An 11,810-nucleotide genomic window follows, 5' to 3' on the forward strand; every position below is an offset into this window, starting at 1 on the left:
TCACCCCAAACACCATTCACCCAAGGCTCTTATAAGGAGCCACCATATCCTGCTAAAACAAACAGCATTGAGGAGGTAGAAACAAATGCTTTTGTCTCTGAGTTATATTTAGTCCCCGTCTGCTTTCACCCAAACGCCATCTCTCACGAGACTTGTTTGGCCTTAAAAGATCATACATGACCGTGTTGGCAGCTGGGGAAGCCCAGAAGCACGTTTTCTCTTTGTGTGATATAGATCATGTTGGCACAGTGACCCTGCATAGCTACACGAACCAACCAGAGAATAAACCCTCCAACTTCAGCCACATGTTACAAGTCGTATTTTCCAATCAGACACAATCCGTTAGAAACGCAACACTGACATGAAGTAGGAATCATTTGCACACACGCAGGCTTTGTTCAGAATATTTGACACACAGCATCTGTAACGCCTCAGGCCTCCCTAATTGTACACTATGGGAGATTCGCTGTCCCGACACTCCCTACACTCCCTTCACTGATGGTCTCAGTCCTACAAACCCTGCAGGCCATGACTCCTCAGAGAGCGCTGTGATCCAGAAGACAGGAAACAGCTTGAGAGAAGCCCAGCAGTCAAGGCTGTGGGAGGGCAGAGGATAGGGTGGGGAAAAAGGGGATTTCCTCATATGGCACTTGGACTTTTATCAAAAGTGCGTAGTCCTTATCTGTTTGTCCAACACATGAGTATGTGATGAATTTAGTGTTGATAACCTCCTGATGAGGGTGTATTCCTTTGGGGATCTGACACCACGGAGGGATCAATAATCATGAAAATCTCTGTATTCAGATCAGTTTAATCACTTCAAGGATGCTAAAATGTCAAACAATCATGAACAATAATCTTGTAATCATTTAATTGTTATCAAAGTTTGCACCACGCTGCCTGCATGACCCCTCTATATGCAAATTTGCTGCCAAGACTGCCTTCCTGTAGATTACACCCCCCACCCCCTCCCCTTCAAGCTTGATGTTTAGTGACTCCTATAGGCTACACGCTCATTAGGCTTCATCACAGGCTTTGAGTGACTTATTAAATTAATTATTCAGCGGCTCTGTGATGCTTTTTAGGGGCTTCACTGCTTACTGTGTCTTTAAAGTCGTGCGGAGGGGAGCCTACACTAAAGAAAGGAGGGGGCTGCTGTGCGCCAGTTGGAGGTGTCTGCCTGTCGCAGCGGCTTGGGGTTGACATTAAGAAGAGCGTGTCCATGCTTCAGCCGCGAGATAAAGCGCAATTTGAAGGCTGTGATACTCAGATTGAACGGGTTCCAGCCAGACACTCATCACTACGCGGGATACATGGATGGACAGACACACATTGCAATCGGAATTAACTTGTCAGCCGGTGCGAGGAATTTCTGGATATAATGGGGAATACGACACCCAAACCTTTAATAGGTGAGACTTGTCATTGATTTATCATTCACGAGGTTTTTATTGCACGCACACGCGCGCGCTCTCCAAACGGTCTCTGTATGAAATAGCTCGGTAGCTCCAGATACACATGGCTTGTCCTAATTCCTCTATTACTTGTGCTCGCTGTGCGTAGAGACGCGCTTCCCATCACGGGGGAGCTGAGCGTGATTCCCAGCAAACAAGTCCGAGCGAGCGCTCCAGCAGCCGCGTTTCTCTGCAGATTCACTTTTTTTATCCTCATTATTCACAAAATTCAAAATCAGTGATTCATTCTCTTTTTTTGTCTTTAGTGAGAAGGTAAATGAGCGCTTGATGATCATCATAACGCGAGTAGCACCATCATCAAGAGAAGTCATTCATATTTCTTATTTGCTTATTGGCAACTGCTACCAAAAATCCAGTTCACAATAAACAGACCAGTCTGATCTGTGATGATGTGTTTTAAGTATTGTTTTAGTATTACAACTCTTACAGGCTGTTAAAAGGTGAATTAGTTGACCTTCACAGCATCCCTGATTGATCCAATCTTCAAATGATTTGAAATGACTGTATTTTGTGCAGAATACTGTAAGTTTCTTAGATGAATCAGCTTGTTTTGTTCTTTTCTTGCTGCTTTCTTGTTGGCTGCTTTGTGTCATTTGCAGTAACTTTGCATTAATACACATGGATATGGCTTTTGTTTCGCAGAGGGATTACATTTTGTGTCTGTTTTGTGTCATATGCAACATTATTCATTGTTATCTCAAGTATCAAAGTGGTTTTGCATAAAGCACAATCTCAAGTGACTGCCAGTGAATTATTCCTGTGACAGGATTGTCAGCACCGGCTTTTGTATATAGCTGTCATTATGAGCTCTCAGAATTATCACTTTCTAAACCACTTTGTCATGACACCTAAAGCGCGTTACTTGATAATCAGTTTCCCATATCACTTTGATTTAATGTCTGTCACACTCCCACGCCCCCAGCAGATCCACTCTGGTTAGATGATGTGGTTAGTACCATCCGAGCCAGCTGACGTAGGCTTTGGACTGAGAACAGTTAGTCACAGCGGAGCAGAAGCAGCTTGGGTCCTATTGCTTGCACTTTATGGTTTCGATTAACATTAATAGAATATCTGTGTTTACTGTTTCTACATTAGAGATGCTGCACAACATATCAAAATGTATTATTGTTTAATTTCTGATCGCTTTGCAGAAAAATGACAGGCCTTGGTGCAATGAAGTCATCTGTGGAAAGAGTTTCATGTCATGTTATTGAGGGGATTCTACCAGGAAATTTATATTCACAAACAAAAATATAATTCTTGAAATTCTCTTAGAATCCATCTAGGCTCATACATTGCGCAGTGAATGAGTTACTGTGTGATGAACACATACAGCCTAGAGATACGAGAGAATAAAGAGCCTGATCATCTTGTGGCCAAAGATAACTCTGACGAATGCACATAATCAGTTTTACATTTCAAAAAGCTTCACTTGGCACAGCCATGTGCCTTGTGCAGTCTTATGATTTCATTTATTCTTGCTTTTTCTTTCATTAGGAAGCAGACAGGGAGCTGCCATTCCTATTACCCAGCTGTTTTTTTCTTTTCACATGTGTGGTAGCCGTTATATACTGTATGGGAGACTTTTTTTTCTTTTTTCTACAGAAACAGCCTTGAAACCTCAGCTGAGGTTTGCATGATAACCACAGTTCTGAGCAGCTGCCCGTGTCTTTCATCCATCCATCCATACATACATACATACATTTCAGTCTGTATCATAACTCTCTTCCTCCTTTACATAAAATAGTCCCATTACACTAGTACTAAATTAAAAGATATTCATTTTATTTTAATTTTATTCTATAGGGTCACAGGGTTAAGGTGTTTTCACAACAACAGGTTAACCTTAAAGTCTAACATCCACCTGTGCCTCCTGATTAGGAAAATCAGTCAGCAGTCAGAGTCATTGTCTATCGCTGTAGCCCCAGTTTGTGTCTGTCATGAATTACCATTACATCTGAGAGACACAGCTACAAGCATCTGATTTTCTGAGAAATGAATAACTAACAATGTTTGAAAACCCAGATGGTCATTTAACAGCACTTACTGCTGCTCAAAGATTCTTCTTACCATGTGGATGAAAAAATATTGCTTCTGACGCACAATAAAAAAAGATTTTTTAACCCGTTTCTCAAGTTACAACTCTTATTTCCAAAGCAGGAGCCAAAAATGACAAATGGAAAATAGTAAAATGTTACTTCATTAGAAAATGTAAAATTAGTGACATCAATATAGACGTAATAGTAAAAATCTGTAAATTTGGTTCAATTGAGCAAGGAGGCATGTCGTGTCAACTTGAGAAATGAGTTAAAATCTTTTTTTTTTTTGTGCAGCTGATGGAATGTTTATTCATCTAGATGGTTAGAAAAGTCATTCACAACCTTCATTACAGTGGTAAGTGTTGTTTAATAACCCTCGTATCATGATGTTATTTTTTCAGAGCATCACAATGCTCAGCTTTCAATGTACAGTAATAATATATAAGGGAACAAACTGGGGGTAACACTGACCATGCTGGGAGCTGTCCTTCCCTGCATGACCTGTTGCGCTATGCCTTTCATCTAATAATGGAAAACAAGTGTCTGTATCAATCTTCACTGTAGGTCCTTCAACTGCAGACTCCGAGCACGTCACTCCGTCAGCGAGGCAGTTGAGCCTGAGGACTATACGCGAATCCTCGGCTTGTTTTTTTCTCCATACACTTTGTTTTACTTCCTCAAAAGCCAAAATCCCTGAGTAGCCAAAACTGTGCTTCAGGAAGAAAGGGGCACCCACACATCATTTGAGATGTTACAGATGTTCTTGCTGCTGCTTCATAGTTTACAATATAATCAGTGATAATGTCTAATTTAGGAAATGTACTGTGGAACATTTCACCGAGTTATTGTTTTTACACCAGATCACTTTGAATTGAATTTTAAACAGAAATTTAATCACTCTGTGGCCCCAGAGGAGAGTAAAAAGGCTGCCTTCCTTTAAATATTGGCCTCCAGCCAGTCTATACCATAAACAGTCATCCACAGCTTTAATTTAATTCTAATATTAAAACAAATGAAGGGGGCTATTAAGGGTTTGTTTATGCTGCAGGCCAAAGGGTGTGTTCAGCCCATAAATAAGAGGAAGACAACCGTCTGTTGTCGTCTTTCTGTTGATGTGTTTTATTATGTTTTCTCTCTCCTATGAGGCTACTAATATTAGCATTGCTCAAATCTTTGTGGATTTTACATGAGCCAGATGTCCTTTTTAAGATTTTCTGTGGTATATACACATGAGGGTTTTGTCTAAATTTACCTTGTTTTATTTCTGTGATGTAAATGTGGATGCGGTAAGAGGACTGATTTGGGACAGTTTGTCTTTTTATACTGTAAATGTGGGTTACAGGCTAAAAGAGACTATTTAATGAAGTTGTTGAGAGGAGCAGAGAGGCTTCATAGTGTCAGTGTGGGAAAGGAAGTGTCTGAGACTGTGGGCTTCTTTACGTAACTGGCCTCTGCCCTCTAAACCAACTGCCATGGACCACTTGCAAACAAGTTATTGTGTGCTGATATGTTCGCCCCTTTTTTCCAACAGCTGGTATTGCTAATATTGCTGTTTTGACCTTGTCTGAGTCACACTAAGCAGACCCACTGTTCACATACCATGCTGACCTCTAATTTGGTTTATCAGGTAAAATCCTTGATGAGTTTCTCTTCTCTCACTGTTCCCCTGATATTTTTGCACCCACAGATGCGAGTCTTCAACCCCGCCCGGTGGCAAACAGGCAGTACTACACCCTGCCAAACAATGGGGCCGGTGTGGAGAGACGAACCTCTGCTCCTCCGGTCAACATCAGCGTGGAGTCACCCCGCTTTCACCCCCATGCCAAAGGCAAGAATATCAGGCTAGATGGGCAGCTTCGCCGTGCCACACGCAAGAACAGCTTCTGTAACGGCATCACTTTCAGCCATAGGCCTGTTCACCTCTATGAAAAGGTTTGTTTTCATCTGTTTACCACTCACTGTGTTTTTTAAGAGGCAGAAATTTAAAGTAAAGAAGTTACATTTACATCAGTGCTTTTCATTCAGGTGCGACTTCGCCTGTCTGGTGTACACACGGGCTGGAGTGGAGCTCTACGCTTTGGTTTCACCAGTCTGGACCCCAGCGAATTAGTCTCTACTGACATCCCCAAGTATGCTTGCCCAGACCTGGTGACACGGCCCGGCTACTGGGCCAAAGCTCTGCCTGAGAGACTGGCCTTGAAGGACAACGTGTTGTCATTCTGGGCTGATCGCCATGGAAGAGTTTTCTACAGCATCAATGAAGGAGAGCCAATCCTCTTCCACTGTGGGCTCAGCATCGGCTGCCCACTCTGGGCCATCATAGATATCTATGGCATCACTCAGGAGGTCACACTGCTCGGTAAGCATTATGTTTACTCTGCGCCATCACTCCTATAAAATACTTCTTTTTTTGGTCATTGTTGTGGAATATAAGTGGTCATGCAGCTGGGAGAAGCGAGCAGTAGTTGACTCATATTCCACAGGGAAGTGAGAGGGACAAATTTCACAACTGACTGGTTACGAGTCTGCACACAGTTCATCACCACAATTCAAATATATCCAATAAAGTATTGAGTAATGGATGTTTTTTTTGACTAGAATCAACTTCAACCGTCAGCTAACAGGCTATGTATTTTGGACATGGCTTTGACAACCCTGAAACCTCAGGAACTTATTTTTATAGTGTCAACACATTCTAATTTAAGCAGCTTCCTGAGAGTTCCGAGAGCAGCTGTGCCACGAAGATCCACAGCGGCGAAGACCAAAGTTGTAGATAGTGGGGCCTGGAGCTCAATGATCCACTATCTGTGGGACAAATCTAGTATGTCTTTGTCTAGAGAACCATAACACACTGAGATAAACAGGATCTTGACCACGGATCTCAATCCATCCTGAACCTCTCACTCCTAATTACTCTCCCTGCTTCTCCTTTAACATTCTCTTACTATTACTTTCCCGCGCTTTGTCACGTTCTCCCTCTATGTTTCCTTTATTTCCATCACTCTCTGCCCTGTGGTTCCCTCTCTTACTCGCCGGGTGTGTTTATCTTTAGTCTGACAGGAGCTATGGCCATGTTTGGTCAAGGCGGCAGATCCCAGGAGCTTTGGTGAGGGGCCAGTGCACTCAACTCTCCGACATCACTAGAAATAGTAATAAAGGAATGTATCATAAGTCAAAGCAGGACTACTAGTGCCAGATTTGTTTATATCAGCCCATAATGCTTAGAGGAATTCAGTTCAGTTGTACTATGAATTTTGTGCATGGAACGTGGCAGTTTCAAAAGCTTATGTTGAAGAGGTGAAGAAAGGAAATTAAATAGGGAGGTAAATAAACTGCTGGCCGGCGCAGCTTATTTGTACTGAAAACTATTTAACTCAACAACAAGCATCACAACAAACACTTCTTATTTTACGTATCAGTGTAGACTTTAATTCCTCCTGTTGGTAGAGGAGTGTCCATCAAAATGTTTCATCCAGTACTTTGACAGTGAAAGACATTTTTAATCTTGTTTGCTGTCAGTCACAGTGGGAAAAAGTGTAAAATATTAAATATCAATATAGTAGAAGATATACAGTAAATAAACTTATGACAAATTATGCAAATTTGCAGAAATGTCATGTCATGTCATAAATTTACATGGCATATCAGCGTTTTTTTTTTGCATTTTTGCATTGCTGAATGTAATGCTGGAAGCTGAATTGCAGGCGAAATACAAGAACACTGCACATCATTAAAGTTGCCCGCAGGTGGGACTGAATCTACCACCTTGTGTTTGTAAGACAGTAGTTTTGAGCACTGATCTGACAGGACACTTTATACAACTCACATTTTGTTCATGTTCTCCACCACAGAAAGCACGTTTGCGGAGAGCGTTGGATCCAGCTGCTTGAGTGCGGCCCGGCTGAGTGCCTATCTGCCCCAGAGTAGCCACGACTCAGCCAATTACAGCAACAATCAACTGGAGAACAACCAGGCTGCTGCTGCCAAGATGGCCAACCTCCAGCTCAATAACTACACTCAGCTCATCCCCTGCTGCTCCTCCACCTCTTCCTCCTCCACACCATCCTCATCTGCCTCCACCGGATTCAGTGTCCCAAGGGTGGTCCGGGGCCTTCCTTCCCCGCTGGACAATGACTTGCACTTTCACCCTGTCCGTGGCTCCGATGTAATACTCTCTGCAGACCGCTCGGCCGCCTGCATCCACTTTTTGGACAGCAGTCGGACTCTGGTGTTCAGTGACCGGCCGCTGCATGTGGGGGAGACTTTGTATGTAGAGGTTGGTCACCTAGGCTTGCCTTACTTTGGGGCACTGTTGTTCGGTTTAACATCCTGTGACCCGGCTAGTCTGCATGCGGGGGACCTGCCGGCAGACCCCGAGGTTCTCCTGGACCGTAAAGAGTATTGGGTGGTGCACCGGGGCTTCCCCATGCCTTGCTCTGGAGACGTGCTCAGCTTTAGCCTGCTGCCCAACGGAGAGGTGCACCACGGGGTGAATGGAGTGGGACGTGGCAGGCTGCTTTGTGTGGACTCCTCTCAGGTCCTGTGGGCCTTTTTCACCCTCCACGGGGCTGTCAACAGACTCAGGATACTAGGTATGCTGGGTGTATTTACAGCAAACAAAATCACTGTCAAGAACCAAAACTGAACTTTTGTTCACTCTGTTTGCATAATTATTCCTGAAGTCTTAGAATTTTATTTATATTTATTGTAATGATGAGATCAGACAGCTTTTTTTCTCCATCTAATAAAACCAAGTAGAACACTTAATACTGAAATGATAAATGCCTGAAAAAGACCATGATCCTCTGTTATCATCAGTCAATTCTTGAGCACAGGCAGTCCCTGTAATTTATTTTTTCCCAGACTAGAGGAATGCAGTTGACTAGTTTATGTCCCTGTTCATTTCTGGGCTATGACCTATCTGTCCCAGTCTCACCACTCCCACATACACTCCCATTAGCTCAGACCTCATTTTGTTTCTGATCCAACAATATTATCCTCAAACAGAAATAAACCCCCTCTATGGAACTTCAATTCTTACAAATATGCACATCTTATCTAACTGGTCAGAGACAGTCAGTGTAAAGCTTTACACTGTAGCATTACGTTCAAACAGCTCAAGGACACTGTATATAAACAATACGGTCAACAGTGAGAAGTACACTCTCTTCCTTTCCTCCTTTGCTAAATCATCATGAGCCTAATTATCTGCCTTTTTTGTTCATGTGTATTTATCTCTGTGACCCAGGAACACTGCAGTCCAGTCCTCCCCCCACCTCCCCCAGCACTTCTCAGAGCAGCAGTCCAGATGACAGTGACTCAGACCTGGCGTTCAGTGTCAACAGATCCTCCTCTGCATCTGAATCCTCTCTGGGTACGTTACGAAATGTTGACAACGTGCCTAATGCTACAGTGTATATAGAAACCGTCATGAGATCATTACAGGAAGGTTCTTGTGGTTGGGAGGTATGGCAGTTCTGTTGGACAGTACTGTGTGAACTTCTATGAGTCATGAGAAAGATGTTTTGATGGGAAAGATGTCTCACTTTGATAAATTTCCAAAATTTTAGAAATATTCCTCCATAATTTGTTGGCAAGTTATAATCAAGCATATCTTCAGACTTCAGATTAATGTTCTAACTAACATTTGTCTTTGATGTGGCTTATAAATACATTAAACACACTCAGTTCATACCGACATGGAATAAAGAATAGAATAAATAAAAGTGATACTGCTGCAGATTCTGAACCTCTTCCTACAGAAATGACAAGAACAAGAGTCATCTGTGTACATGCATTCACATCTGCTCCATTTCACATTTTCTGTGTTTTCTGTGTTTTCCTCTAGTGACTGCTCCCAGCTCCCCTCTCAGTCCTCCCGTCTCTCCGATCCTCACCGCCCCAGAGCTGCCCTCTTCTGGAAAAAACGGAGAGTGCACCATTTGCTTTGACCAAGAGGTGGACACTGTCATCTACACCTGCGGACACATGTGTCTCTGCAACGACTGCGGGCTGAAGCTGAAGAGACAGATCAATGCATGCTGTCCAATATGCAGGAGGCCTATCAAAGATGTTATTAAAACATATCGGCCATGATGATCCAGATGTTTAAAACAGGCACCGGGACTTCCACAGCTGGCAAGGAGATGCCTGGATGCCACCGGCTTCCTCTTCTCAGGCCCCAACCGGAGATTAGCCACACCAGGACATAACTGTGCCTATAGGATTTCCATTTTATGTGGTTAATCATCTCTGGAGACAGACTCTTCATACGCAGAACTGTGATGACGCCCATCTTAATGCACAGACTGCATACTCGAGCTCCTATATTTTGGCTAAGAAAGAAGAGATGAATTATGTGCTATCATTTTGTATTTTCAATGTGATGTCTTTTATGTCACATGTATTTGCTGAGCAGAAAAGCCTGCTGTGAATATTTTATCCATAGTCCCAGATCTATGTGTGCTTCAGCAGAAAATGCGGACCGTAGTCTGACTTCTAGTGCCTTAGATTTTTGTCACATTTTGTGTCCAAGTAATTATGCTAACAATTGTAGCCATATTTTCAATGTACATTACTGAAAGTTTGTGGTGAAAAAGGCACACAGATGCAGAATTTATGCAATAAAATGTATAATAGTAAGTGAAAGGTGTAACTGTATGGTAAATGTGTTCAGATGTGTTTTAAGAAAAGTATGCTTGGAAAGTATATATGAATGAAGATTCTGGTTTTGCACATTGAGAGATGAATAAAGGTGAGGTAAACGTGACTTAAAATGTGTGTAGTTTTTATAATAAGACTGAAGAATTGAAGATTGAAGAGAAAAAAAAGGTGTGAACTATAAATGTAAAGATTTAAAGACATGCACCATTTTGCTTATCAGGAGTTAGATCAGAAGATTGATGTCAGTTTCATCTGAATAGCTGTTATCAATAAATGTAACATCACTTTTGAGTGTCATGATAATTATCTTTTATAATAAGCATTGAGCATAAGCAGTGCTGATACCACTAATGTACTTTTCTTATTAAATGTGAGTGAACTAATTGGTTATTATGAAATTTTTGGTAAAATATCTGTTGTGACACAATAATTGCTTCTGAAACAATAGCTGTAGGCTACTTTGTTTTAGCCTACTTTACTTTTTCAAAATCAATTTTGCATCTTCACCAGATCATATCCCACAATCTGAAAAAGATTATGTGATATGATGATAATCTCCAGGTGAGCTGCTAAATGGGCCTTGGGGTGAGATGGTTTTGTCAGCTGCTGTTTCTCGGGTCAAGAAAGAATTGTGAAGCCGAACTTTTAAGCCAACATGGACATGAAGTCCTGAAAGTGCTCAGAAAAAAAGTAAATTTGAACATCTTCAATCCCATAATAATGGGACACTCCACCTTCTGATGAAGATCGTGTTATATGATCAAAAGCTCCAGAATGGCTACTTAATGGACTTTGAGGTGAGATTGTTTTGTCAGCAATTTTGCATTAATTCATTTGATCTTTTGATTTCATTTCCTACAGTAACACAACAGATTTTCTTGTTTATTTAGCTATGTTGCACATATAGATTATGTCCAAATTAGCTAGCTATAGCTACAGTATATTATGGACATTTTTCATTCATTCATTCATTCATTCATTCATTTTTCATTCATTCATTCATTCATTTTTCATTCATTCATTCATTTTTCATTCATTCATTAATTTAATATAATGCTGTAGTCTAACAAATGATGTGTGGAATGCTCACCATGTAATAGGTGACTACATATTGGATGTCAGAGCTTATGTTTGAGATTCTGTTTTGCAGTTTTTCTGCCCCCTTTTGATTAAAAATCAACAATGTGGTTTTAAATCTCAATTAATTATGAAGAACCAGATGTTTTTCTCAGAAGTTGGCAGAACCAGAGCTGAACGAGACAGGACTTACATTCATCAGCCAAACATGTGTCAAGTAAATGACACGTTGATTCATGTTAAACAGGAAATGGTTTGCTAACAAATGTTAGCCATACTTTATGAGGTGCTAATTAGCACATGGCATATTAATATGTCGTTCAATCAATGCAGCAAAACTGTGAAAGACAGCCAGTCTTATTACCATATGAGTGGTTCTAGCATGCTAGTGCTGGAAAGTCTGAATGTTTTTGTTGAAACATTATGTCAAAACCTTCCAATGATTTGAATGATTTAGATTTTCGTTTCATGTATCTAAATAAGTGATGTGGACCATTTAGGCCTGTAGATGGCAGAGCACTCTGCTTTATTTTCTAATGAAGCTAGCAAGGACAGT

General features: G+C 41.4%; 1 protein-coding gene across 1 annotated transcript; it reads left to right on the forward strand.

Annotated features, from left to right (window-relative positions):
• The first annotated feature begins 1,030 nt into the window (after nucleotides 1-1,030).
• On the forward strand, nucleotides 1,031-10,468 carry neurl1b (neuralized E3 ubiquitin protein ligase 1B). Its single transcript, XM_042417986.1, has 6 exons — nucleotides 1,031-1,412; nucleotides 5,202-5,446; nucleotides 5,540-5,873; nucleotides 7,366-8,106; nucleotides 8,763-8,888; nucleotides 9,363-10,468. The coding sequence occupies exons 1-6, from the start codon at nucleotides 1,382-1,384 to the stop codon at nucleotides 9,608-9,610; spliced, it is 1,725 nt and encodes a 574-aa protein (XP_042273920.1). The 5' UTR covers nucleotides 1,031-1,381; the 3' UTR covers nucleotides 9,611-10,468.
• Nucleotides 10,469-11,810: the final 1,342 nt, after the last annotated feature.

This window comes from Thunnus maccoyii, chromosome 8, assembly GCF_910596095.1.
Source record: "Thunnus maccoyii chromosome 8, fThuMac1.1, whole genome shotgun sequence".
NCBI classification, from domain to species: domain Eukaryota; kingdom Metazoa; phylum Chordata; class Actinopteri; order Scombriformes; family Scombridae; genus Thunnus; species Thunnus maccoyii.

What these genes read in the sequence shown, in the direction of transcription:
- neurl1b (XM_042417986.1), top strand. Translation starts at nt 1,382, where the DNA reads ATGGGGAATACGACACCCAAACCTTTAATAG. An exon ending in TCAGGAGGTCACACTGCTCG is followed by an intron (nt 5,874 to 7,365) that starts GTAAGCATTATG and finishes TCTCCACCACAG; the next exon opens with AAAGCACGTTTGCGGAGAGC. An exon ending in TGCATCTGAATCCTCTCTGG is followed by an intron (nt 8,889 to 9,362) that starts GTACGTTACGAA and finishes GTTTTCCTCTAG; the next exon opens with TGACTGCTCCCAGCTCCCCT.